At 44.1% G+C, this 27,995-nt stretch overlaps 1 protein-coding gene across 1 annotated transcript in view; it reads right to left on the reverse strand.

Moving 5' to 3' along the window:
• FA2H (fatty acid 2-hydroxylase) overlaps positions 1-27,995 on the reverse strand; it is a 604,197-nt gene that overhangs the window by 299,230 nt on the left and 276,972 nt on the right. Inside the window, exon 2 of the mRNA XM_069217631.1 lies at positions 25,669-25,767. Coding sequence (XP_069073732.1) covers positions 25,669-25,767 — 99 coding nt within the window. The remainder of the gene's footprint in view (positions 1-25,668; positions 25,768-27,995) is intronic.

Genomic DNA, 27,995 nt, shown 5'->3' on the forward strand with positions numbered 1-27,995 from the left:
CACGTGTGCACTACATTTAGGTCAATACCTAAACGTAGCTTCACAATGGTAACTCCGAATATGGCCATGTAACATGTCTAAGATCATGGAATTGTCCCCCCCATGCCAAATCTGGTATTGGGGGTGTCAATCCTATACATCCCTAGGGCTCCAGCACGGTCCCCGGGTACTGCCAAACCAGCTCTCTGAGGTTTTCACTGCAGCTACCGCTGCTGCCAACCCACAGACAGGCTTCTGCCCTCATGGGGTCTGGGCAGCCAAGTCCCAGGAAGGATGAACAAAGGATTGCCTCTGAGAGAGGGTGTTACACCCTCTCCCTTTGGAAATAGGTTTTAAGGGCCTGAGAGGAGTAGCCTCTCCTGGCCTCTGAAAATGCTTTGAAGAGCAAAGATGGTGCCCTCCTTGCAGAAACCAGTCTACACCGGTTCAGGGATCCCCCAGCCCTTGCTCTGGCGCGAAACTGGACAAAGGAAAGGGGAGTGACCACTCCCCTGTCCATCACCACCCGAGGGGTGGTGCCCAGAGCTCCTCCAGTGTGTCCCAGACCTCTGCCATCTTGAATGCAGAGGTATGAGGGCACAATGGAGGCCTCTGAGTGGCCAGTGTCAGCAGGTGACATCAGAGACCCCTCTTGATAGGTGCTTACCTGACTAGGTAGCCAATCCTCCTCTGAGGGCTATTTAGGATATCTCCTGTGGGCTTCTCTTCAGATAACGAATGCAAGAGCTCACCAGAGTTCCTCTGCATCTCCCTCTTTGACTTCTGCCAAGGATCGACCGCTGACTGCTCCAGGACGCCTGCAAAACTGCAACAAAGTAGCAAGAAGACTACCAGCGACATTGTAGCGCCTAATCCTGCCGGCTTTCTCAACTGTTTTTGGTGGTGCATGCTCTGGGGGCTGTCTGCCTTCACCCTGCACTGGAAGCCAAGAAGAAATCTCCTGTGGGTCGACGGAATCTTCCCCCTGCTAACGCAGGCACCAAACTTCTGCTTCACCAGTCCTCTGGGTCCCCTCTCATCGTGACGAGCGTGGTCCCTGGAACACAGGAGGTGGATCCAAGTGACCCTGACAGTCCAGTGGTCCATCTGTCCACATTTGGTGGAGATAAGTCCTTGTCTCCCCACGCCAGACAGTAATCCTGTGTACTGCGTGAATTGCAGCTGCTAGGGCTCCTGTGCACTTTTGCAAGGAATCCTTCGTGCACAGCACAGCCCAGGTCCCCAGCACTCTATCCTGCACTGCTCAACTCGCTGAGTTGACCAAGGGCTTCGTGGGACCCTCCTTTGTAGTGTTGACATGACCGCTGTGCTTAGTTTTCATGACCCGTGTTCAAGTGCTTCTGCGGGTGCTGCCTGCTTCTGCGTGGGCTCTCTGTGTTGCTGAGTGCCCCCTCTGTCTCCTCCTCCAAGGGGCGACCTCCTGGTCCTTCCTGGGCCCAGCAGCACCCATTTTCTTCAAACGCGACCTTTGCAGCTAGCAAGGCTTGTTTGCGGTCTTTCTGTGTGGAAACAACTCTGCATCATCCAGCACACCGTGGGACATCTTCTGTGCAAAGGAGAAGTTCCTGGAATCTTCTGTTGTTGCAGAATCTTCAGCTTCTTCCACCCGGAGGCAGCCATTTTGCACCTTTATCCGGGGTTTAGTGGGCTCCTGCCCCCCTTGGACACTTTTGTGACTCTTGGACTTGGTCCCCTTCATTTGCAGATCCTCAGGTCCAGGAATCCATCTTCAGTGCTTTGCAGTCTGTTGTGGTCTTTGCAGAATCGCCTATCACAACTTTAGTGTGTTTCTGGGGAAGTAGGATCACTTTCCTCCTACTTTTCAGGGTCTTGGGGTGGGGTATCTTGGACACCCTTTGTGTTTTCTTATTCTCCGAGTGACCCCCTACACACTACACTAGGCCTGGAGTCCCTAAGTGGTTTGCATTCCACTTTCTTAGTATATGGTTTATGTTGCCCCTAGGCCTATTGCATCCTATTGTATTCTACAGTGTTTGCACTACTTTTCTAACTGTTTACTTACCTGATTTTGGTTTGTGTGTATATTTTGTGTGATTTACGTACCTCCTAAGGGAGTGTATCCTCTGAGATATCTTTGGCACATTGTCACTAAAAGAAAGCACCTTTATTTTTAGTAACTCTGAGTATTGTGATTCTTATGATATAGTGCCATATGATATAAGTGGTACAGTAGGAGCTTTGCATGTCTCCTAGTTCAGCCTAAGCCGCTCTGCTATAGCTACCTCTATCAGCCTAAGCTGCTAGAACACTTCTAATGTACTAATAAGGGATAACTGGACCTGGCACATGGTGTAAGTACCATCAGGTGCCCACTATAAGCCAGGCCAGCCTCCTACATGCGGCCTGTGTCCTTTCACCCAGATAACATGCTGTGTTTTCATTTATTCGTTTTATTCATTTTAGCACAGCTTGTTTTAGTGTTGATGTTTTTAATTTTATAATCAGTTGCTATTCTGCGAAAGAGTCACTATCTGTGTTATGCATGACATATTTTCATCATGTTCTTCTGCCCTGGGTTGACAAGAACAGAAAGCAAAGAACACAAGATAATATTTTTGTATTGCCGCACAAACAGTCTAACACTTAGGTACATACCCGAGCCAGGCTTATTGTGCAAGAAAAGAACATGTTCCTTATATAAACACCTTGTAGGACAAAGGGCTTTAGAGGGGGTTCCAGGTAGAATTTTACATCTACACTGCATGTCAGTTATCAGCCGACATCAGCCTTTGTGTCTCTACGAAGCCTGATGTGGAGACTTGAGGCCCGACCTTGTACTAAGGTAATGGGGATGGGGTATGCTTCTCATAGACATTGTACGGACAGATTAGTCTTACACTCATGCTCATGCTCTCGCTAGGGGATAGAGAATAGGCCTTAGGTAGGAATTATATATTTGTGTTTATTGCAATATGTTGATCTTTACAATCCTGATTTTGTTACTCCTCATTATCCTAATTATTGCAGCTCATGCATTTTATCGTAGATTGCAGGCTTTTCAACAATTATATTGAAAATTATCATGCAACTCCTTTCTTCCCTGTGTGTGTAAGAGACTTGTATTTAGAGAAAAAGGGGTAAGACTTGTTCACCATGACTTCCCTGGAGGGTCTGCAGAGTTCCATGTGCTAGGCTGTCACAAATCACCTTTACCGTTTGGGTTTGGGTGAGGTGCTGTAGGAGAGCTGGGAGGACTGGGCCGCCAGCTGCCAATTGCTCTGGGAGTGACTCTGTTGCCTACAAGCAGAGGTGCTGCCACCCCAAATCCAGCAGTCTTGTTGAGATTCAAGAGTCCTTACGACATGGTGCCACCAACGATTGTGTAGGCACTCATTTTATGGGTCTCCTGGGTATCTCTGTGTCACACACACTGAAGGTACCCTAAGTACCATTATACGGAGACATCCTTGGTAGTAGGGAGAATCCTTCTCAGCTGAATAGGGAGCACCTTTCTAGGTTGTAGGTTGTTCAAGCTTGAACCTCAAAAGTATTTTCCCCATTGGTGTCCCCAACTTTGATACCTATTCTTTAATATGGCAAACACAATAAATATTCTGGAGAACTACAGATATCCACTCATGCAGTTTCTATTAGTTAGTGGCTTAACAGAAGAAGGCAGGGAAGTTATATTTGTTGTGGATGCCCACAACACATTCCGAACAGAAATATTTTACTCTTGGGTCACCTTCCCTGAAACAGAGGCAAATACACATACATTTCACACATACACAATAGCAAACATACCACAACAGTACCAGCTTATCAATACTTAGAAATACCTCTCTCTTATCAAGAACATCAAAACTGGTTTAATGGCGCCCTTGAGATTAGGTCCTTTAAGTAATGATGGTCCGACATGGCTCACACTTGGCACATATACACAACATCCCAATGTGCAGGCTCTGCCAGTAGCTCAAGTACGCACACTTCACAATAAACTAGTAGCAATATATAGACGTTTAATACAATTCGCAAATGTGGACTTTGAACACCGCCCCATTAAGGGCTGCTCCAGCTGTTCATCAATTGGCTGTTACAGGAATGAATCCACAAACAGACCACTTAATAATAGGAAAAGTACCCATGGAGTGGCAGAAGATTCCGTTCTGGATTGCACAAAAAATCAAGTCAGCTGCACGCAGTTTCCCCATACTGGACCCCAAGACAAACATAGGGGATCATTACGACCTTGGCGGGCGGCTACCGCCGCCCGCCAGGCGGTAACCGCCGTGCAGCCGCCAATGCGGCCGCACTCACGCAGCCCCCATTATGACATTCCCGCTGGGCCGGCGGGCGCAAACCAAGTTTGCGCCCGCCGGCCCAGCGGGAATGAGGCCGCAACATAGGAGCCGGCTCCTAATGGAGCTGGCGGTGTTGCGGCCGTGCGACGGGTGCAGTTGCACCCGTCGCGCTTTTCACTGTCTGCTATGCAGACAGTGAAAAGCTGGCCAGGGCCCTGTTAGGGGGCCCCTGCACTGCCCATGCGAGTGGCATGGGCAGTGGAGGGGCCTCCAGGGGGCCCAGGACACCCCTTACGGCCAGCCTCTTCCTGGCAGTGCAAACTGCCAGAAACAGGCTGGCGGTAGGGGGGTCATAATCCCCAGGGCAGCGCTGCCCTGGCGGATTATCACCTTCGGGGCTAAAACGGTGGTAAACCGCCGGCCCCGGCGGTGCGACCACGGCGCTACCGCCGCGGTCGTAATAAGGGCCTCCGTACCACCAGCCTGTTGGCGGTACGGATGCCACATTACCCCTGGCGGTCTCTGACCACCAGGGTCGTAATGACCACCATAGTTTCAAACATAGACAAACATAAAATCTTTCAATGTGCTTGCCTTTTGGTATGGTTCCCTTAATAGAGGACTGTAACACGTGGACCCATATTTATGGGTGGTTAGCATCGCCTTAGCGCCAATTGTTTTGGTGCTAAAATGGTGCTAACCTAACTCCATATTTATATTTTGACGCTAGACCCATCTAGCGTCAAAATATTGGAGTTAGTGCCATGTTTAGAATGCGCAAAACCACCTGTCGTCAATGAGATGCAAGGCAGGCGTTCCCGTCCTAAGCACAAAGCTAACCCCCTAGCGCCATATTTACCTCCTGGCGCAGAAATGACACGCAAGGTGGAGGCGGACCTAAATAATGGTGCTAAGCCCGTTTAGCACCATTATTTAATGCCTGGGTCAGACCAGGCACTAGGGTGCAAGTAGGCTGATTTCCATGGCTAAACACCATAGAATGGGCACAAAGATGCCCATCCCAAGCCCAAGCAACAACACCACCGACACCACAGGGACACTACAGGTGGAGGGGGCCAATCCCGTGTAAGTTGCAGATAAGTGTTTGTGTATGTGTGCATTGTGCCAATGGGGGCCCCTTGCATTTGGCCCTCTGACTGGCACTCTGTATTTTGGGCTTGCCCAGGGGACACTGGTCCCCTGTGGTGGGCATTGGGGCGGTGGGCATGACTCCTGTCTAAACTCACAGGAGTCATTTTATGGCTGCTTGTGCGTCAGAAAATGATGCTAGACCGATTAGCAGCAGAATTTTTGCCGCTAACCAACCTAACGTCATTTCTGACCCACTTGCGCCATTCCCCCTAACGTCACCGCCCCCCCCCCCCCCGCTAGCGGCTTTTTTTTTTTTTACGCTAACTATTCCTTAGCACCATCGTGCATTCATTACTTATATATTTCGAACGGCTGGCGCTTTGGAATGGCGTTAGCTCGTGCTCCATAAAATGACGCACAACTGCGTTAGTGCAATTGTGCGCCATTTTAAATAAATATGGGCCTTAATGTACAGTCTTTGCCACAATTTACACTACCACACATGGTAGCCCGACACTTGCCAATTTACTGAAAGTGTTAAAACTAATTCAAAATGAACATGGGGTAGACGCGGCCCTGGACCTGGGCATGAAACGTATGCACAATTTTGACACAATGTCCTCAATTATTTTAAGCAACATTAAAAGGGAAGTAGCAGTGTTGGCCATTTGCCAACGGCTCTGGGAAATTCCTCAACAGGAGTGCAAGCCGCCAAAGATTATCTCCAAAACCTTTACTAGTATAGGATGGATGGTCTGGGGTCAGACCAACTAAACAACAAATTCAGAGTACCACCCCTAAGGAAGGTACTCACAGGCACAAGAGGGTTCTAAGAAATGCTGAGATAAACAAAAACAAAATAAAGACAGAACAAGCAGAGAGGAGAATCTCCACAACTGGACACTTCTGAGAGAAGATATAGGTGGTCATTATGTTTCTGGCGCTCTTCTGACATCCAGGGATAATGTGGTGGTATGACCGCCAACAGGCTGGCGGTACATACTGCCACATTATGAGATTGGCGGGTTGGCTGCAGCTAACCTGCCACTTCTCCACTCATACCGCCATGTCTGTATGAGCCACCGGGCCGGAGATGTCTATCTCCAGCCCGGCGGCCGACACAGTACCGCCCATGGCATTATGAGCCAGCCTACCACCATGGTTTTCGTGGCGCTAGTAACACCACAAAAACCATGGCGGTAGGCCCTAATGGTGACGGGGAATTCCTTCCCTGTCACCGGCAGGCAGCTCCCCCACCGCCCCAACCATTACCTGACACCCCACTTCATCCAAACACACCCACCCTATACACAAACTAACCCCTGCCAAACCACTCACCCCCACCTCATACATGCACACACCACACAACTGCCCACACACCCCACAGCCACACACGCACACATCACCCTCCTTCCCCCACCCCCACTACAGTCACACCGCCCCACAGCCCCCTGCCCGCATACTCGCACACAGACACCCACACGCACCACGCATACACCCATTCGCTTACACTGGCATACACGCATTCATTCACACACAGACATACATGCATACTTCCAGACATACTCACACACATTCTTACACACAAGCACACTGACATGCAGACACACACTCACTTCACCATTCTTACATGCATTCACTCACACGAATACAACCACACAAACAACACAACACACACAAACACATTCACACACACAATCACACATTCATGCAAACACTCAGACACACACAACACCCCCCTGTCAGAAGCCCAACTTACCTTGGGCGAGGAGGTCTTCAGGCCAGCAGCGCCCTGCCAGCAGAACACTGCCAGGTCGTATTACTGGTCATAATATAGCTGGCGGGATTCTACTGGCGGGGCAGTGCTCATGGTCCGCCAGTATGAACACATCTTTATTTCCATTCTTATTGTGGCGGAAGTCAGGTAGTGCTCATAATATGGCGGATGAATGGAAGCCGCTGTTGCGGTATGTTGGCGGCAGTCACCGCAGCGGTAGGCAGTATCTACCGCCAATGTTATAATTACAGCCATAATCTCCAAAATAGATAAACTTTAAAAACTCTTGATAGATACCAATATACTGATACACGTCCCTCTCATTCCTTTCAGGACACACTGGATAAAAGGAGTGAGAGAGTGGGACGACCAGAAATGCGAAGTGACTACACAAAGCTGAAGAAGCTGACGTTTAAAAAGAGGACAAAACTCCTTAACTAAAGCCCCAATTTAAAAAGAAACAGGTGGCAGCAATATCCATTAAACATGCCAGCCACGCTGAAAATATTGTTGAAGAACAGAATGTGGGCAGTGATTCTGCTAGACAGTATGGCAGAGGTCACAAAATGTTGCCAGAATCCTATAGGTCATCTGGATGTGACAGCAACTAACGACTTTCTTGTAGTTGAGAACATTATTCAACTCCACTTGTGGGGAGCTCCTAAGTATATGTAAACAAGTTTGTGTATTTGACGGGGCATGACACTACTAATGCTGAGGCATATTTTTTCAAATTGCCATCTTCTAGAGTGAGGAAAACCTTGCTAACCAACACAAAATTGATCTATTCAGATTCCTTTGTTTCCCAGCTTACTCTTGGAGGCTATGAGTATTGGAAAAACACTATTGATTTGAGAAGTGTGTGGGGAACAAAAAAATGGTAGATACAGAGTAGGGTAGCTTTGTTTAGAGCATGTCTTATTTCTCTACAAATTATATTTTTAAATGATACCATCACACAAACATCCTGTTTGGGGTTAGCAAAAGTAAAAGAATTGAATGTGCCTAGTATCCCCAAACAATCTAACTTTCACAGTTGGCAAACATTTTTAAATGTTACTGAAGAACAGCTTACAGCTTGAGATCAGAATGGTACCTTTATTCCTCACTTTCGATTCCCGGCAGGTGGTTATTGTGACCAATGGACTGGCACATTTTGTTAATTCCTCAGGGGGTTTCAGAGTAAGCCGGACAGTCCCTAGCTATGTCTCAGCTCAACATTGAGGTATCGTTATTATATAGAGTGTGGGTAAACTGTGCCAACAAGGATTACGTTCTTCCACCTTAGCAGCTGTCAAAGAACACCTTAGACTCCTTTCAAAGGAAATCAATTTACAAGATTTCGTGTTAGGACCCAGGAAGCCATGCTCAAAATGCTTCCTTTATGCCATATATAAAGAGATCTGGAAACGTTACCAGATGGAAGCTGCTGCACGTTTAAGGCAGATTGATAAGGAAAACATGGAAAAGGCTTTAGCTGTTGTCAATAATGGCATGAACACTTTGTCCAACTGAATTTACACCTTAAATAATATGTGTCATCTACAGTTGATATTATTCAGAATGACATGTCCGTTTTACAACATGGACAAAGCCAGCTGCGCTCCATCATGCAGTTAAGTCGGACACTGCAGGTTCTCAAAAGTGGCTACATGCCATGGAAGCATGTAATAGTACTGAATTGTTTGCCACTTTGAATCTGACTATACAGCAACAGATAATGGCTAAAAAAGAAGCTAGTTACATCATGCTTAACATTGAGAAGCTGGAAAAATTGCCTTTTATGGTAGCAGAAATCCCCTCGGTATGGTTAATACCTGGAGTAATAAATCTACCCATTTCCACCTTTTGTTTCACAAAATACTTAAAGCATTTGTAGTAGGCAGGTTTGAGCGGCTACAAGACAGTCACATACACAAAGTTTGGGAGCTGCCTTTTGATTATAAGTGTCTGAATGTGAAACAGGTCTTTCTTAGTGGAAGCAAATGAGAGACTGCTGTTAGTCATTCTATGATCTGTAAGCAAGTGTCTTTGCAATTCCTTTGCAACACAGAGGTCACACATTTGGCATGCTATCTAAAGGCACTCCTGTTTTTTTGATTTGTTTAGTATTTCAGATACTTTCTAATGGAAGGTATGTGGTCCTGAACGATCAAAGCTGCTGTGGGATGAAGCCAGGAATCGCTTATGTGATTTTGGTAGCTCAAATGGTAACTTGTTGCGGCTATGTTTTTTATACCTACACAAGAGATAAAAGTAGCAGACTTGTGGCCCCATATTGCTACTTCTAATGTAAATTTTAACAAGAGGAGCAGTCTAAAGGCGCTATTGTTCCAAAAACTTGTGGCTCTGACATTAGTCAAGGAGACCTACGATCTCCATATAGCAAGGTCATCAGCTGAAATACATTTGTTTTTAAATACCAACGTCCCCAAACATTTTGGAGAATTGATGAGTAGAATTTTCAACACATCAAATACTGCAGTGATTGTGCACTTTTTTAAGGCTGTGGGCTCTGGATTTGTCAGTACCTTCCAGACTGTGTTTGGAGTCATACCTTCAGCCACACATTCACTCTTTTTGAGTGTTTTTGCCGGATTCCCTATAACTTTGGCATTACTTGACGGAATTTTGCTTCTTCTATTTTTGATACACAGTGGCTGTCCTATCTCAGCAAAGCGGAGTGATGGAGCTACCACCAGCCCAGCTGTATCATGATCGCATGATGCAGTATTTCGGAGCTTCCTTGCTTAAAAAGCTGGAGCTAGATTGGTCATTGACATTCTGACCAATCCGAACATGTGTGCAGCCAGTTTTCCATTGCATTTGGTACCTCTTCGAATGTCCACCTATTATGTGTCTTGCAGTGCAGCCTGTGCCTCCAGTGGACAAGGATCTGTTAATGTTGTAGATGAGGGTTCATTCACAGACATGCCCCTGGAGACTGAGGTTGATTCGTGAGACATCCTATGAGCACTGGTTGTGGATCTACTGGCTCCAGCCACCTCTGGCACAATGAACAGTTGCCCTTTCGCAGTTCACTCTGCGCCTGAGGTTTCTGCACACTTCTGCTCTGTGGATTCCTCTGCCAAAACATTGATCAACTTGTCACCTGCGAAGTGGAGTCCTTTTTGGTCTCAGTCTCCCTTGATGACATCAGAGATTTTCTGCAAGACCATAATTACTGTTAGAATTTGACCACTGGCTTTTCAAAGTGTAAAATGTGACACCAAATTGCCTTTTAATTCGGCCTGTCTATTGGCATTCTATTCTTGTCGACTTTGCTAAGCCACAGGACATTATGGGCCTGATTACAACTTTGGTGGAGGTGTTAATCCGTCCCAAAAGTGACGGTAAAATGACGGATATACCACCAGCCGTATTACGAGTCCATTATATCCTATGGAACTCATAATACGGCTGGTGGTATATCCGTCACATTGGGACGGATTAACACCTCTTCCAAAGTTGTAATCAGGCCCTATATTTGAAAAACATTTTTAAGACACTGAACTTACGCTCATGCAGACTGGCCATCATTAGCTGGCTTAGCGGACTTTCGATCCCGTTTTCATGTCGAAGGACTAAATTCATGGTACAGGCCCAGAAAGAAGTAGTGAATAAAGTCGAAGCCGAGAGTGCAAGGGCCACTACTTAGGATTCTCACTCGGCTTCACTCATTTACTATTATCGTGTTCGCAAGGGAGCAAGAAAGTCCTAAAGTTAAGTTCAAGATCAAGGTTGGAATTAGTGGAGAACATTTTAGATTGCACAACTCTTTAATCATGATATGTTTTAGTTTCAAATAAGCTTTTATGTTTTTTTATTATGGCTCTCCACTAACATGTTGAATAGGCAAAGTTTTTATATTATTATGAATTTTGGAATTGTGATGGTTTTAATTAACGGTGTCAATAAACTTACTCACTAACTTACTTGTCGACTTAGACATTTTATCTCTTATGGTGAATTTGAATGATTCTTTTAAGTACTTATTTGGAGTATTTTTAGGCGTTAGGCTTTGGACTTTGCACCCTTGTTTCAGCAATAGTGGAGGATGTTGTGGTTACATTTTTAGCTCCTTGCCTGGGCACAGTATTTGGCTTAGCTTAGGCTTGAGGCCTGTGCCCTTTCACCTAGATAATATGCTCTGCTTTCATTTACTTGTTTTATTAATTTTAGCACAGCTTGTTTTAGTGGTGATGTTTTTATTTTCATAAACAGGTGCTATTCTGCAAAAGTATCACTATCAGTGTTATGCATGACATATTTTCATTGTGTTCTTCTGTCCCGGGCTGGCAAGAACAGAATGCAAAGAATACAGGTTATTAATTTTGCATTGCCACCACAAGACTGCACAATCAGTCTAACACTTAGGTGCATACCCACATCAGGCTTATTTTGCGAGAACAAAACATGTTTCTTACACAAACACCTTGTAGGACAAGGGGCTTTAGAAGGGGTTTCAGGCAGGATTTTCCATATACACTGCATATCAGTTTGCAGCCAACCTCAGCCTTTGTGTCTCTATGGAGCCTGATGTAGAGACTGGCGGCCCGACCTTGTACTAAGGCAATGGGAGTGGGGTGTTCTTCTCATGGACACTGTACTGACAGTTTGGCCTTACACTGCCATGCTCTTTCTAGAGGCAAGAGAATAAGCTTTAGGCAGGAATTATATATTCATGTTTATTGCAACATATTGGGGTTATTCATCTTTACATCTCTGATCTTCACAATACTGATTTTGTTATTCTTCATTATCCTAATCATTGCAGCTTATGCATTTTATTGTAGATTGCAGTCCTTTCAATAAATGTATTGAAAACTATCATGCGTCTCCTTTCTTGCCTGTGTGTGTAAGAGACTTGTATTTAGAATAGGGTAAGGATTGTTCACCACAGCTACACTGAGGGGTCTTCAGAGTTCCATGGGCTAGGCTGCCACAAATCACCTTTACCATTTGGGTTTGGGTGAGGTGCTGCTAGAGTGCTGGGAGGGTTGGGCCTACAACTGTCAACTGGTGTGGGAGTGGCTCATTCATCTACAAGCAGAGATGCTGCCACTATTAATCCAGCAGTCTCGTTGAGATACAAGAGTCCTTATGGCAAGGCCTTTTCCGACAAAAATACCCAGTCAAGGGGCTATGATCCAACAGCTCTCAGCCCAGGCACTCCAATAAGGTTATGTAGGGACATAGCTCTAGAGAGCCAACAAGGTGGCCCAGACGGATGTATATGTCATGCACCCGGGAACAGTAAGAGTAGAGGTGGGTGTCCGGGTGATAATGGCGCCAGACATCTGCCAGGGACCATTGGCGGAGACATGCCACCAATCTCCAGGCATTCATTATAGTCGGGGTATTGGTAAGTGAAGGGTGGTATCGATCTAGCGCGGGGCTCACTGCAACATGTGAGTCCAGCTAGCCTGGTAGGAGGAGAGGTGCTGGAGGAATTGTGGTTGGTCAGTATTGTGGGGGAAGGGTTGGTGAAGAAATGGGTCTTGTTGTCAGAGATGATCTTCAACTTGGCTGGAAATAGGATAGTGTACGCAACACCCATTTCGTGGCGGTCTCGTTTGACTCTGAGGAACAATGTACATTGCCTTTGGACCGCCAAGGTGTAGTCCAGCAATATGAATATTGACTGGTTGTGTCTCAAAACAGGTTCTGCCTTTTCAAAGACAGCATCCTGATCCTTTAACGATTTTCACAACTATCTAACGGTGAGGCCCTTTTGACACGAGGTACAGAGCCTGTTCTTGGTGGGCTTTTTCAATTGAGATCAGGGTGAAATCTTGAAGGTCCTTAAGCCAGGTTTCTAGGAAGTCCAACAGGTTGGGCCCTCTTCGCCTTCTGGCAAACCAACCACTCATATTGCTACACCGGGTGGTACAAGAGAACTATAAGGTAATGCTCCCCAAGATAACAGAACAGGTCACTCGCGAGATAGCCCTCCCGGTGTTCCTTGCTGTGTAAATAAGCCTTTTGAATATGTAATCTTACCCAAACTTCTATACCAATTTGTGAATGCATGTATAATCATCAATACCTCTTTTTTCCTTGCAGTTCAAATGTAACTAAGACAGCTATCATGGGGAAGCAAAAATAAGCTGGGACACACTTATGCTGCCATTCAGCAAGGTGAGTTTCGAGACCCTTGACCCAAAACTTTACCATTTATGGGCCTGCGTGATCTTCACACTTTACTGGCATTGCCCCTCCACATACACGACAGATGTAGCAATTGAGAAGGACAGTGTGGCCCCAACCCAGCTCAAGTCTGTGATTGGTATCCCAGTTTCATGCTTGGATGACAAAACATCCACAGTTGTGTGAACGGTTAGGGCCTAGGAGGGGCTGGGTAAGAGGGTGTGACGAGATGTCATTTACTCTCCACATATCTCGCTACACTATTATTCAAGACTTCCTGTGACGCATGAGCCTAAGGCATGGTCACAACTCCAAAAACTGGGTATCCTAAAATGAGGAGACCTCTATATCAATTGCACTTTCATCACACAGGTGGAATTCAGGGGACCAACTTGTGGCACCCCTTTAGATATATTCTTGTACTACCACGTGTAAGGTGCAAGCATGATAGCCACATCTGACTTCCCAGCATAGCTCACCAGCCTTCAGGTATTAAATAAAAAGTGTTGGACTTAGTGTACATCAAAAACCTGATCTCTAATTTGTACAGAACGGCGAAGGCGGACTTCTTAGATTGGGATCAGTCCGCTGGATGGGAGAAAGAAATGGGCTAAGAGATAACAGTAGACACCTGGGAATGTTTCTGTACTCAGAGAGGAGCAATCTCCTTTAGCAGAAGACTATGCATTATACATTACAAGATCCTTCATCATGCATACTATACCATTGGGGCCCTGTGGCAGTATGGCCTCAGGGAAGGCTTGCAGTGTATGAGATGAGAGTCTCCGGTTGCCAATTTCTTACACCTAGCATGGGCATGTACTGCAACACTTAAATACTTAAGGGATGTAATGGGTGCACTGGCCATGATGATTGTGACATTCCATTAGACCCCAGGGCTGCCCTGCTGGGATGGATTGCTGTGATTGCTCCAGTGCGATGTCAACAGTAAGCGTCTTGGTTCTAATGTTTTTTTTCCTCTTTACAAAAACAATAAAAAAATAAAAATATAAAATAACTAACTATCACTCTGGGAAGCAGCCATACACGTGGTTTACACTGTGGTGCACATCAAAGGCAACAGTGATCCTTGCCTCCTGGTCCTTCTAGATTCTCTGTAGCGTTCATTATGATTAACTAACAAGCCCAGATAAACATTTAATCACAATGCTGAAGTTTGGCAACACTGTACTAAGCCTTTTCCTCCGACCTTTTCCATCAACAACAGCTTGTCCAAAAGGGCTCTCTCAGCTGTGGCGTATCAATGATCTACTGTCACCATGCAATTTGGAACTTGTACACAGTATTTTATGTACTCCCAATAATTAACTTGTTATATAATTTCACCAGTATACCAGTGATACAGAACTCCATTTGACGGTTTGCACGATGAAGTGCATCCATGGACTCAAAGATTTCACCTCCTTTATCCTAACCTCATTGTCAAGTCCATGCACCATGCTTAAACTGACCTGATGAAGCCTGAACAACTTTTTAATTGTCCACATGCGAAACAATCCCATATCCAGGTATGGTGTTCTGGAACAAATCGAGATAGGTTCAGTTTATCACAAATGTAACCTCTCCTTCAAACCCAGAGAGACTGACAAAGCTCTCCCTTCAATACTGAGCCAAACCCTTCCCTCCAGAATTCCAATTCCCCATCCAAGAGCAGGTCCTCCTTTATCTGGGTGGTTTTAGAGCACTACACACCTGTATACTTGCCTCCACCTTTGCTACACAGAATGGAGTCTTGCATGCTACTGCACACCTCGCCAAAAGATTAAAAACCACAAGACTTTAAATATAGATGTGCCAAATAAAAGACCAGAAGACAATTATTCCCAAGATATGCAACTAGAATCGGCAGCATCCTCCATTAATGCATCAGTTTTGCCCATTCCATTCTGAACTTCAATGCACTTAGCTGTAACTCATTCATGAGCACTTCATCTGCCATTTACAAGGAAAATGCTGAAGTCCCGGCCTAGAGGTCCAAAACCATAAATAGTTTCTCCTCTGCCGTTTGACTATGTGCATATTTGTGCAGTTTTATAGTGCAGATATTACCCAAAGGTGTTAGAGAGCTTTACAATATGCATGTAGTATTACATAGGGCGCATTAATTACACAGTCAAATAATGAGAAACAGAAACACAAACGCGCTGTGTGGCTGACTACAGGCAGCTGAACGATCTCCCGGGGACTCCAGCTACCAGCTTCCCTTGGGACAAGCCCGCCCACTGCTTGCATCGCGCTAGGTGGTCCTGGGATTTAACAGCTGCACTGATCCAGGTGCGTGGCACGTGCGTGGGGGGTACCGGGCGTGTGCGCGGGGAAGGCTGGGCCAAGAATGGGACCAACTACGCCCAACGAAGTCTCGGCCAGGCCACCCCTCTTGGCTGCGTTATTCGAAGTTTGCTGCCCACTTCGGATAGCAGTGACCTAGTTGGACTTGACGTAGGAGCACGAGGAAAATAAAGATGTTAACAACCCACTTGGCTGGGGACACCATAACAATTTTAGATTTGTTTCTGTTGCACGCTGCTTGCGTGCTCTCCAAAGAGATTGAGCTAATTGAGTGGCGGCTTTCTTGGGAAGTTGGTCTTCATATCGCCCCACCCCCCCCACCTAAGATGCTGGAGACAGGGAGCAGGTAGGGTGTTGTGTGACTGACATCATATCTGAACATCCATTGCCTCCGTCTGGCCCTAGCCTGTCCGATCCTGTTTTTCTGACTTCTAGGGAACCCCAGTAAAAAAGAAGAAAGGGGAGGGGTCTTCGCAGAAAAGACCCACTCCCAATTCCAAGGAGATTTTGGTACCACAGCGGGACCCTGCAGAGTCACATAATATCAATGAACTTTGTGGTAGGGTGGAAACTAGGATGAAGGTCCTCCTGAAACCTTTGCCAGACCGCCTTGATGTCATTGAGGTTAAGTTGTCCCCCTGGTTGGCCCAGCATAGCGCATATCCCACGTTAAACACTAGGGGTGGGCAGGCACCTGTCAGTGGCATGCTGGGGATGGAGACAGAGGCAGTAGCTCGACTTCACATCAGCCAATATTTACTGTAAATGTGAATAGGGCCTTGGATCCCACAGGATTGAACACTCTCACAGAAGGTGGCCACAATGGCTGCCAGTGTTGTGCCCGTCAGCAATAATGTAACCCCCTTTCTTCCGACCAGGTCACTCCATATCGCAAAAAAAGGGGAATCCTGCTGGAATGCGGTTCTGCAGGGGTGAAACCCACCTGTCCGGCTACAAATAGAAATAGTTCTGCACCAGTGACAATCCTGAGGAGTGATGCATGCCATATGAGGTTACATCTTCCCCTGGCCTTGTGCCCATATGTTCTAATCCTTACAAATGTCTCACGCCTTAGGCCTGATCAGCCTGAAACTACAGAACAGCTAATTGCTTAAGTCACATTTGGTTTAGTACAGTTTTTGGTAGGGGCATGTTGCTTTAGATGAGATTCTTATGGCCAGCAGGGTGAATTGGGCAGGTTTGTCTTCTAAGTCCATTCCTGAGGATTGTGTAGTGGTAAACTTCAGGTCCCCCGGGGTCAGTGGTCGAAGTGAGCAGGATCGGAGAGGCACGATGTGCCCCTACATTTCTGATTTATTAAAGACCATTCCCCTACTTTTTGTACAAAAGGCAACTGCCCTGGGTCAGTTAATTCCGAACCCTTTAAATGAGCTTGAACTGACGAGCCATTCAGTGCTGTGAAGACGATGCTGGCAAACAGCTAAAAAGCCTTCCTGCTAGGAAGCTTCTGCCTGAAAGAAATGCAAATATGACTAACAAGTTAATCTGCAAATGTGAAGGATAACAGCAAATGTAAAGGACGCCTGGGAGCCGGTACTGGCTTTAATTCATCGAATCACTTAAAACTTTGGATGACAAAGATTTCTTTTTAATTGGTACTGCAAAGAGTTAACAATTTAGCTGTGAAGTGCGTGCTTTTAATTTAAACTGTATTCATATAGCTCTTACTGCCCCTGAAGAGGTGTTAAAGGGACAGTTATGTAAAAAACAAATATTATGTACAGTCTGGGTATTACTAAAATCTATATTTTGAAATCATCATTTTATCTTTAACCTTTTAAATTAATTTTGTATGAGTTTATATTATAAGGTGCGTAATGCAAGTTTACAGTAATGACTGACATATTCAAACAAGCTCTGACCTTGTAGAACTAAAATACACAAATCACTATTCTCCACTGCACCAATCAAGATTTGGGCCCATGTTTGTGAAAAATGACGCTTAACTGCGCTAGTGCATTTGTGCGTCAAAAATGTTATTCACAAGCTAACGCGATTCCTTAGAGCCATCTGCGCACCATATTTATTAAATGACGCACAATGATGCTAAGGAATGGCTAGCGTCATAAAAAATAACGCTAGCCGGGGCTGAATGGCGATAGAAAAAATGGTGCTAGGCAGATTATATAGGCAAAATATATGCCGATAGTCAGCCTAGCGTCATTTTTTGACGCCCAAGCAGCCAAAAAATGACTCATGTCTAAGTATAAACAGGAGTCATTACCACAACCCCAATACCCACCACTGGAGACCAGCGTCCCCAGGACCACCCTAGCAGACCCAGTGCCAGTCAGGGGACCACATGCAAGTGGCCCCCAGTCGCACTTAACAGTAAAACACATATACTTACCTAAATTTACCTCCTCCGGTAATGTCCCTGTGGTGTGGGTGGGGGTGATGTGATGCTGGGTTGGGGTGGACATCTATGTGCCCAAAGTAGGGACATAGGTGGAATCCATGGTTTTTCCCTTTGAAAATGTACCTAACTGCACTTTAACGTCTGGTCTGACCAGGCGTTAAATTTTGACTCTAATCTGGCTTAGCGTCATATTCTGGGTCCGCTATCTAGGTGCACGTCGTTTTAGCGGCGGAAGGTAAATATGGCGCTAGGGGGCTAGAGTCATTTTTAGGATGGGAACTCCTACCTTGCATCTCATTGTCGCAATGAGACGCAAGGTGGGCTGGCGCTCCCTAAAAATGGCACTAACTCAAATATTTTGACGCTAGATGGGTCTAGCACCAAAATATAAATATGGAGTTAAATTAGTGCAGATTTAGCTTAAAAGAAATGACGCTAAAGCAACGCTAACTTTTAATAAATATGGGCCTTAGTTCTGTGGCTCTCTGGTTACACACAGGAATGCAGTGCATTAACTAATAGAGGTTTAATAATGTACTTTAGTGCATTTGCCACTGAGTAGCAACTTTTTCAAATTTATTTTTAATTTACACTGCGTGTTATTTTAAATGTAGCTACCTGATGGTAAAAGACCATACAAAGTACAGAATATTTAGTTTTTAGCCACACCCTTGACCCTGCCCCCATGCTCACTGACCCCACCCCATTGCATACAGTATCACAGTTCCCATACTTTTTGTTAATGCACTTTAACCACTGCCCAGGGTAGTCAATAAGTTATTGAACCAGGCTTTTAATTGTTTACATTGGCCTTCAGCTATCACTATTTGTCCATTGGGGTATCTTTATAAACCTCCTTATCATTCACCACCAACTTATGAGGTGACCACAGGGATCTTTAACATGCCTAACAAAGAGGACCTTTGAGGTGATGTCACAGGGCTTTCCCTTACTAATAAGTTTGCGCCACCAGTGAGATCTCTCACAGGGTGGTAGGTCAGCCCTCACTTGGCCAATCAACAATAAATCCCCCCATTAGACAAGGTGGAGTTTTTATCATGGATTATTTCAGGGCTAGCTAAGAAGCTGGGTGACCCCAAGTGGGTGGACTTAATGGTGAAGTACCAAATCATCTGTTTGCAAGAAACTTGGATAACTGACATGTGTGTGTTCTAGATGGATATCAAGTATTCTTCTTGCCTGCCAGACCTTATAAGGTGGGCATGGCTAAGGGGGGCTTGGTTACTTTAATATCAAATTCTTTTAAGGGAAAAGTCTATGTGCATCATACCCCTTCCCCGTTCTTACATTGTATTTTTCAAGCCGTAGACAGAGAATGGGATCTTCTTTTAATTCATTTTTATAATAATTCTTTTGACGGGTCAGCCCCAGTTGTTATAGATGTATTAGAGGTGGAGATTCAATGGCTTTTTCTGGACCATAAGAAACCATTGGAGATCATATGGACTGGTGACTTTAATGCTCACCATTGCCCATTATCTACTAAATCGAATTGTGGCCTTTCGAAAGAAGCGCAGAGAGATTTGTGCATTTTAGGCATGATGATTATGGTAACGCCCTCAATCAATTTGTGGTAAAATATGGAGTGTTCTAAAGCTCTTGCTAATCTCCACACTGATCAATGTGCTGAACCAAGGGATAAAACCCTGATGAAGAAGGCCATGGCCAATTATCTGAAAGCAAGACAAGTGCGGGGTAGAGCGATCAGGGACAGGGTATATGAAGATCTCAGGATGGTGAGTCATTCTAAAGATAGTGCCGCCTTTTAGTTCCCCCTATTTTAAAGCTCGCTCTGAACCCTCTATGGAGGTGCATGTTAAGGAGAGTCAGTGGATTGAGCATTTCTCTAAAATATAATAATGCGCGCAGGGGGAGGTAGAGAGTGGGGGCGATATGCCCAACTGAACCCTACCAGAAGCCGGTGTTTGAACTAGAAGAGGTCATGGTGGCTTTCTGGGAGAGTAGTAGAGGGAAAGCCCCGGGCCCAAATAAGTTCTGGTGGATCTTTTCCTGGAGTGTCAGGATCTGTGGAGCCCATTATTAACCAACGTGTTTAACACGATTGTAAAAGCCGGCCCACCCTGCTCATGGAAAGTGTCTTTTATTGTCCCTATTTATAAAAGGGGTGACAGGTCACTTCCAGCAAATTATAGACCTATTTCTCTGCTTGACTCCACTGCCAAATTAATGGGATGTATTGTGCTCCATAGAGGAGTAGGCAAGCAGTAATAATGTCCTTGTAGATACACAATATGGGTTCAAGAAGGAAATGGGTACTATAGACCAAAGTCTGAAACTGAGCCTGATTATATCTAAGTATGCTGTTGCCAAAAAGGTACTTTGTTTATGGCATTTATGGATGTGTTGGCAGCTTTTAATTGTGTCACAAAATTCAAAGTTATGGAAACTCATTCTGGAGATGGGGACAGACAAAGACATTTTTATTTTTATTAGGCAGCTATATTCGGAGGCGAAAGCATCAGTCTGCTATGGAAAAGATGGGGAGTGTACCGACCCTATTTGATATCAAGCGTGGTGTGAGGCAAGGCTCTGTCTTAGCCCCCTTTCTTCATCATTGCACACAAATAAATTAGAGGCTGCCCTTTCTCTTAGATCAAGAGACACCCCATATTTGGATTCCTGTCCTATTCCAATTCTACTCTACGCAGACGACGCGGTTTTAATTGCAAGAACTAGTCAAGCATTACAGGGCCTCAGGGTTGCTTATATTGCTTTTATGAAAGACCTTGACATACAGGTCAACTCTAAAACAAACTTTTTTTATGAGGTGTGGGAAGTATCCTTAGATAATCCCTTCTTTTTTCATTAATAACACTAGAGTTAAGGAGACAGTAACCTTTTCTTACTTGGGAGTGCTCTTTGACAGCAGATTATCCTGGAAACCAATGGTGGCAAGCAGAGTAGCGCTTATGGAAAATCCATTGTTGGCATTGAAAACCTTTATAAAACGTTGGGGGCAAGACCTGTGAAAGAGATCCTGTCCATCTATGCAGCCAAGTCAGTATCAATTGCTATGCACAGGGCAGGCATATGGGGCATAGTGGACAGTGGAGGGTTCAGAGGGTTGAAAACGCTTTTTTTCAGGAAACTTCTTGCTGTTCCACAGTGTTGCTTTACCACTTTGTGCCATGTTGTACTTGCCATGCCCTACTTAGAAGATAAAATCAAATTGGCTTGCTCTTGCTTTGAAGGGCTATTTGGGCAAGGGAGTCAGCTCCACTTATTATCAAAGATTGCCTAAATCTTTCACAAGAACAGGAGATTCCTTAATTGTGTACATTAAATCGTCATTTCATGAGATTGGACTATCTGAACTGTTCTCATGCCCTAGTTTGTGCAGGAGCTGCCCAAAAGATAGTCTGATAGAGAAATATATGGGGAAAATCATGACTATGAGGGGACTTGACAACCACATTAAAGTGTCTGTGTGTTTGTACGAGAGGATGCTCCCTCAGGAAGGGACCCACATGTATATTTCCATTGTCCAAAATTACCAGTATCACTTTGTTCTTACTACATTTCATTTAATTATTTCCCATTGTTATTGGGCTATCTAGCGAAATGTAATTCCCTCACTGAGCTTCCCTTTTGTTCTTGTGACTGGAAATCCATTCAATCAACTATGCATATTATGTTTTTTTGTTGGTTTTATACAATTCCAAGGAAAATGTTATTGTTCCCGTTTCTCAAACAATTTAACTTTCGTCAGTGTAAATCGGTGCTATTATTTATTCTGCAGTTACAGTCCCCCTTGGTGTGTTATGTTGTGGCAAATATTATTTGGCAGGTATTGAAATTAGAAAGGCATCTGTTTAACTGGCAGGGTGTTATATTTGTTTGCCTCCTTGGCTATAATGTTTTATGCATATAAGGCATTCCGTTATTTTTCATTTTTTTTATTTTTTTTTTATACTTTGTGTTCGTCTTGTTTTTATTGTGTAGCTTATCTGGCTGACTTTGTTATAGTTTAATTACATGTATTTCTATGCATTTGTAGTTTTTAATATGTACTTTTATGCTGAAGAAATGCTGTGAATAAAGTATTTTTGACTTGACTTGAGTAACAGAATTAAAAAGGTGTAAGGCTAGGGAACTGCCAAATAAAAATATTGAGCCAGAGAGGTAAATCTCAATGCACTGATCAGTGTGGACATTCCATAGGAACATGCAAGCTTTACAGAAGAAATAGAGCATTATCTCAGGTGCAAAAATTACACAATTATAAATATTGAGTAATGGTACGTAAACAGTCATAACAATTGAGTAACAAAATAAAAAAACGTGCAAGGTAATGAAAATGTCAAATAAAATCGAGATAGAGAGGTAAGTTTACCTACCTAGGTTAGTGCTTCTTCTCAGAGGTGAAGAATTCCAGACTCTAGTTGCTCCCTTAAAAGGATTTGGCCATAACTCATTCCTTTTTATTTGGGGTTCTAGAATCAAAGCTTTATTATTCCGTGATGCTCTAGGCTCCCCATAAATCTTTAAGCCCAGATTTAAGTGGGCCTAGTGCCATCGAACGACACATTAGCATCATTTTTTCACTCTAATGTGGAGTTAGATGGCCAAAAACGCTACACCATATTTACAAAGTGGTGAATTCATGCATTGTGCCACTTTGTAAACCTTCGCACCACATTATGCCTGCAGGAGGCATAATGTATTCAAGTGGGGCGTTTCCCCGTTAGGGGGGGATGCAAAAATGGCGCAAAGAAATCTAAGATTTCTTTGCGTTATTTTTTCTAGCATCTTTAACGCCTGCTCAAAGGCTCAGAGGTTCAGGGTTAGGGCCAATATATTGGCCCTAACCCTGAACAGTACATCAATAGTGTCAGAAATTCTGACACTATTGCCCCCTACCCTGTGCCATGATGCGTCACATTTGAAATACGGCGCACACATGGTAGCGGAAAGGGGGGTGAAAGGGGCCGCAAGAAAGTGGCACTACATGTAATGTAGTGCCACTTTTCTTACATTTGGCCCTTAGTTTAGTGTCCAGGTAATGTGGCATAGATGTGAGAAGGGCCATGTGCATGATGCACACAATTCTGTACAAAGCTCTGGCTTCATTGAGAAGCCAGTAGAGTGCTAACCATACAATTGAAATATGGTCTTGGGCTTTAAGGCAAAACGTGCTGCCACATGTAAAACTCCTTTTACTGGAGATGAATTTTAGGAAGACCAGTCAAAATTAATTGTAGTAATCGAAAATAGACAGCACTAATGATTGAGTCCGTTTTGAGATCTTGCAAAGCAGCAAGTTCCCCACAGAAGATGCAACTGAATGAGTGCATTTCTGGCCAATGTTCTAACTTGTCACTATAGATTGAGACTTTTGTCAAGGATGACTCCTAGTGATTTGGCACATTCGATGATGATAGGTTTACAGTTGAGGATTCTGACTGAGTCTAAACAATATTTGTTTTGGTAGTGGTGAATGAGATGCATAAATAAGGAGAAAGGTGGGAGATCTTGGGGAGTCCTTTTGATCCATTTAAATTCCATCTGAGTCCGTTCCTCAATATTACGAGTCTCACTCTATTGTTTCCTAGCTAAGGATGAACTGTATGCATATTAATACCAATAGCAAAGATAATATTCCATCATCCGGAATACATTTTCAACATATGTGATGTAGTGACCCAGGTGAGAGAAATATATTTGTAACGGGAAATAATGCAGTAACCCTACTGGATGCCAGTTAAAACATTAACTAGCACAGTGACTGAGTAATACAGTACCTAAACTGGGAGGTGAGTTTCGAATGTTATTCATCAATTAAACTTTAAGGTAGTTTCAGAAACTTAGGCCCTGATTTATACTTTTTGGTGCAAAACTGCAACAACTCAGTTGTGCACCAAAAAGTTTAGCACCGGCTTGCACCATTTCCGAGCAACAGCCGGGCACCATATTTATGAAATGGTGCAAGCCGGTGCAAAGGGTAAGCTAGGGTAAAAACAAATGAGGTTAGCCAGGTAGGGCTGGCGGTATGGAAGAAGGGGGTTTTACACCAAAAAATGACGTTAGGCAGGTTAGAGTGAAAAAAAAATGACTCTAACAAGCCTAGCATCATTTTCTGATTCGAAACCATCCATACCACATGACTCCTGTCATACAAAAGACAGGAGTCATGCCCACCACCCCAATGGCCAGCACAGGAGACCAAGGTCCCCTGGGCATGGCCACTGCACCCAGTCCCATGTAGGGGGGCCCACTTCAGTGCCCCCAATGGCACTTTAAAATGTATATATATACTTACCTGTACTTACCTATACTTACCTAGGATGGGGTCCCCATCCTCCACTGACCCTCTGGTGTGGGTGGGGGTGTCCCTGGGGTCTGGGAGGCCACCTGTGGGCTTATTCCATGGTGTTCCACCATGGAAATAGGCCCACAGGTCCCCTAACGCCTGCCCTGTCCTAGGCGTTAAATAATGGTGCAAAGCTTTTGACCCTTCCTCCCCGTGCTTGACTTTAGCACAGGGGGATAAATATGGCGCTAAGGCCATAGAGTCATTTTTTGTATGGGAATGCCTACTTTGCATCTCATTGACGCAAAGTAGGTTTTCATGTCCCAAAAAATGACTTTAACTCCATAAATCTGGGGCTAGACGGGTCTAGTGCCAAAGTATAAATATGGAGTTAGTTGTGCACCTAATTTGCGTAAAAAAAATGATGCAAATTCGGTGCAAACAAGTATAAATATGCCCCTTAGTTCTATACCTCAACTCGGTGGTAGTATTGGAAGGTTGGAGGTGTAATGTCTCAGTTGGAGGATAGAGTTGGAAAGTTAGTAACGTACAACTGGATAGATAGGCCTAGATTTACTAATTTTCCATGCAATGCACTGCAACAGCCAACTTTGCTGTAAAAACACAGTGCAGAGCCATATCTACTAAGATTAGTCTGCTGTGGCTGTTATCCTCTAGTTCTGAGATGAGTGTGCACTTGTGTGGCCTATGATTTGCACTAGAAGCAAATCCTACCAATTAAAATTCATTCCTGTGCTTAGACAAACTCAAAAGCGTCCCACAGATTGGAAGTGTGCTGTGTCCCGCAGCGTACGTGCAATGTGTTGGTTTGTTTGAGAAAAGAGCACAATAACCCTTGTTTCGCCTGCTTCGAGCAGCTGTTGTTGATGCAAAGCTCAGTCAAGTTCTCTTAGTAGACTTGGCTTTGCGTCAATACCTATAGGTGTTTGCCTTTATCTACCCTAATAATATTCACTTGATGCAAAGCAACACAAATCAGCGCCTAGAAGTTATGCACTGAAGAAAGGTCACATATTAGGTGCAAAGCGCATTGTGAGGTGAATAGTAAATACCTTATGGCATTTTGTGTTGCTCTGTGCAGGTGCAAAGGCTTACTAATTTTGATCCTTAGTTTTGTAACTTGTAATTTATGAGGTACAATTGGGGAAAAGATATAGCAGCACATCTGTGAAGTAGTAGCGGTGTTGTGCTTCACCTGGGTGGAGGACTGGCATTAACAGAGTTACAGTATTTCACTTGTGAGATCGAATTGGAAAGTCAGAGCTGCAGCATCAAGTCTGGGAGAATAAATTGTTAGATTTATTGTGCTTGTGAATTGCAAGCTTCATGGAGGGAAGATAACAATGGATAATGAGTAGTGCAGGTACCTCTCCCTTGTACTCACATTGTCTGGATCCAGATCTGTAAATACGGCATCCTTATTTGAGTATTTCGTAGTCCGTGAATCATTTTCCACATGCTGTGTCGTTCGAAGTCTTGGAAACTGGAAAAAACGAAGGAGGAGTACATTATAGATGCTTCACTCTAGCAAGTCTATGCATTTCCAGGGCACAGGACAGGTGGGCTGATAAACCTGAGTTAGAAAGTGTGTACTGAGGGACTTCACCATGTAAACCTGCATACGCTGCGCATTCCAACAAGCTACTCCTCGCTGCTTCACCTCTGTGCAAACAATACTGGCTTGGACTAAAACCTTGAGATGCAGACATTTCCCATTGCCAGGCCGGAAAACAATTACGAAATAGATTCTCTTCAAGATGTGTAATGAGAATATATAGTACTTATAATACTAATTATAACAAAAATCATCACAGCACAACATGCTTCAACTTTTCCGACACAAGTGATATGTTGCTGGGTCTCACTAGGCTTCACTATACGTTTTATCTAAAAAACTGAATTTTAGGCCAGTTTTCTTTGGCCCAGGCCCATTGACTCTGTTGACTGACCAGTTATGCATCCAATGGCAGTAATCACTTCATGGACTGAAGTTTCTGAAGCAGAGAGAAGAGATCTGTTCTTGCTCTGGGTTGCTGACCACTAGAATCCTGCTCCACCCGCCCCTACTTTCTTGTTTTTTAAGCGATTATAGGCGCTGGAGGAAGGGGTGCTGGGGGTGCTGCAGTAACTGTCCCACAACCATGCTGGAGTTCAAAAGGTGAATGAGTTATTAAGAAGCCTTTACATTTCGTTTATATTTTCCCACATTTGCTGTACACTTAAAGACAGAGGTCACATGACAGGCTATGTCTTCTGACAAATTGCTGCTTATTCTTTTAACATGGACATTGGTGTTTACTTTTCTTTTTCAGATTCCAAAGTGAAAGGATTTTGTAAAGTGAATTGTGTGAACTACTTTACAATCTTGCTGGCATGCAGATGGTATGGAAGAAAAGGATGCAGGGTGTCTATTTTTTGTAACAAGCAACAAAATGTAAATATCTGTAAATGAACTGTACAAATATTTCAAAATACATCAGTAGTTAAAAAAGCACATTTCCTGCAGTTCAGAATGGTGATGTACAAAAAAAATTTAATACGATGAAAACAAATTAAAACACTACTGTATGCAAATGATATATATATATTCACTCAAACCCCACATATTATCTATTGTTTTGCCTTATATAGTTGTATCAGTAAAACTGCATGCCTGTAAAATGTTTATTTGCAAATTAAATAGAAAATATGCCTGCTGTAAATGACAGTGTACTTTCACACCTTGCTTTACTAAATTATTTTGACAGGGTACTCCAAACTGCACCAGCAGCTACCCAGTACGTTCTTTACTACTCTCCTGCTGAATGAGGTGGCTCATTTGCTACACTTGTTCTTTGTGTGGCAATTGGATTTTCACAATCCCTGTGAAGTCATTGATGCAATATTGATGTGAGCTCCTCCACTGTGATACTAGTTCCAGCTCCTCTGGTTGCCCATAAGAAATACACATGAATATTTGTGTACATTAGCATTACCCTGAAAAAGTACATAGGAAGTTTCACGTTAAGGAAACAAATAACAAACGTCTATCATATGCAACAGAAAAGATGTCCTATTGAAATCCAGACTGGCCCACTGGGCATCAGACATTTCCCCAACAGGCTGGAATGGTGTGAGCCTGCTCTTATTGCTGGGTGGTCGGTCTTGTAGCAGGGCAGCAGTTTCAAAAGCATTGCCAAGTTCCTTGTATATCCAACACTATTCAAGCAACAGTAAAAGTGCCAAGATAATTCTCGTGATTAATGTACCTGCTGGAGAGAGATCAAAGTTTGGTCTGGTGGAAGTTTTGACTCATCTAACGTAGGGCAGAGAGTAAATGTGCCTGCTGCAATGAGCACATACCTTGCAGATCACAGAACAGTATTTTATGTGCAATGCTCAGTGGGATACCGATTTTGTCATAGAAATCCTTTTGTATTCATAAATTATATCATAATCTAGCACATTGAGCTATCAACTGTTATCAAAGTACTGCATGCAAACTGCATGGTACAGGTTAGAAAGTTATGTTTTTTTCCCCAGTATTTGATTATCCTAATTGTGCTAGAAAAGGTTTGGGTAGAAATAAATTGTTATTAGTAAAGTCAACCCTAGCCACTGTGTTACATTCTCAATCCTGAGTTCATGTCTCCCCAGACCAAGCACTCTATAAAATATACCTACCAGTAAAGACAACATGTCAGTCCTACACCTTGTAGCCCTCTTTGTCTT

The sequence above is a fragment of the Pleurodeles waltl genome, chromosome 12 (genome assembly GCF_031143425.1).
Source record: "Pleurodeles waltl isolate 20211129_DDA chromosome 12, aPleWal1.hap1.20221129, whole genome shotgun sequence".
In the NCBI taxonomy this organism is placed as follows: domain Eukaryota; kingdom Metazoa; phylum Chordata; class Amphibia; order Caudata; family Salamandridae; genus Pleurodeles; species Pleurodeles waltl.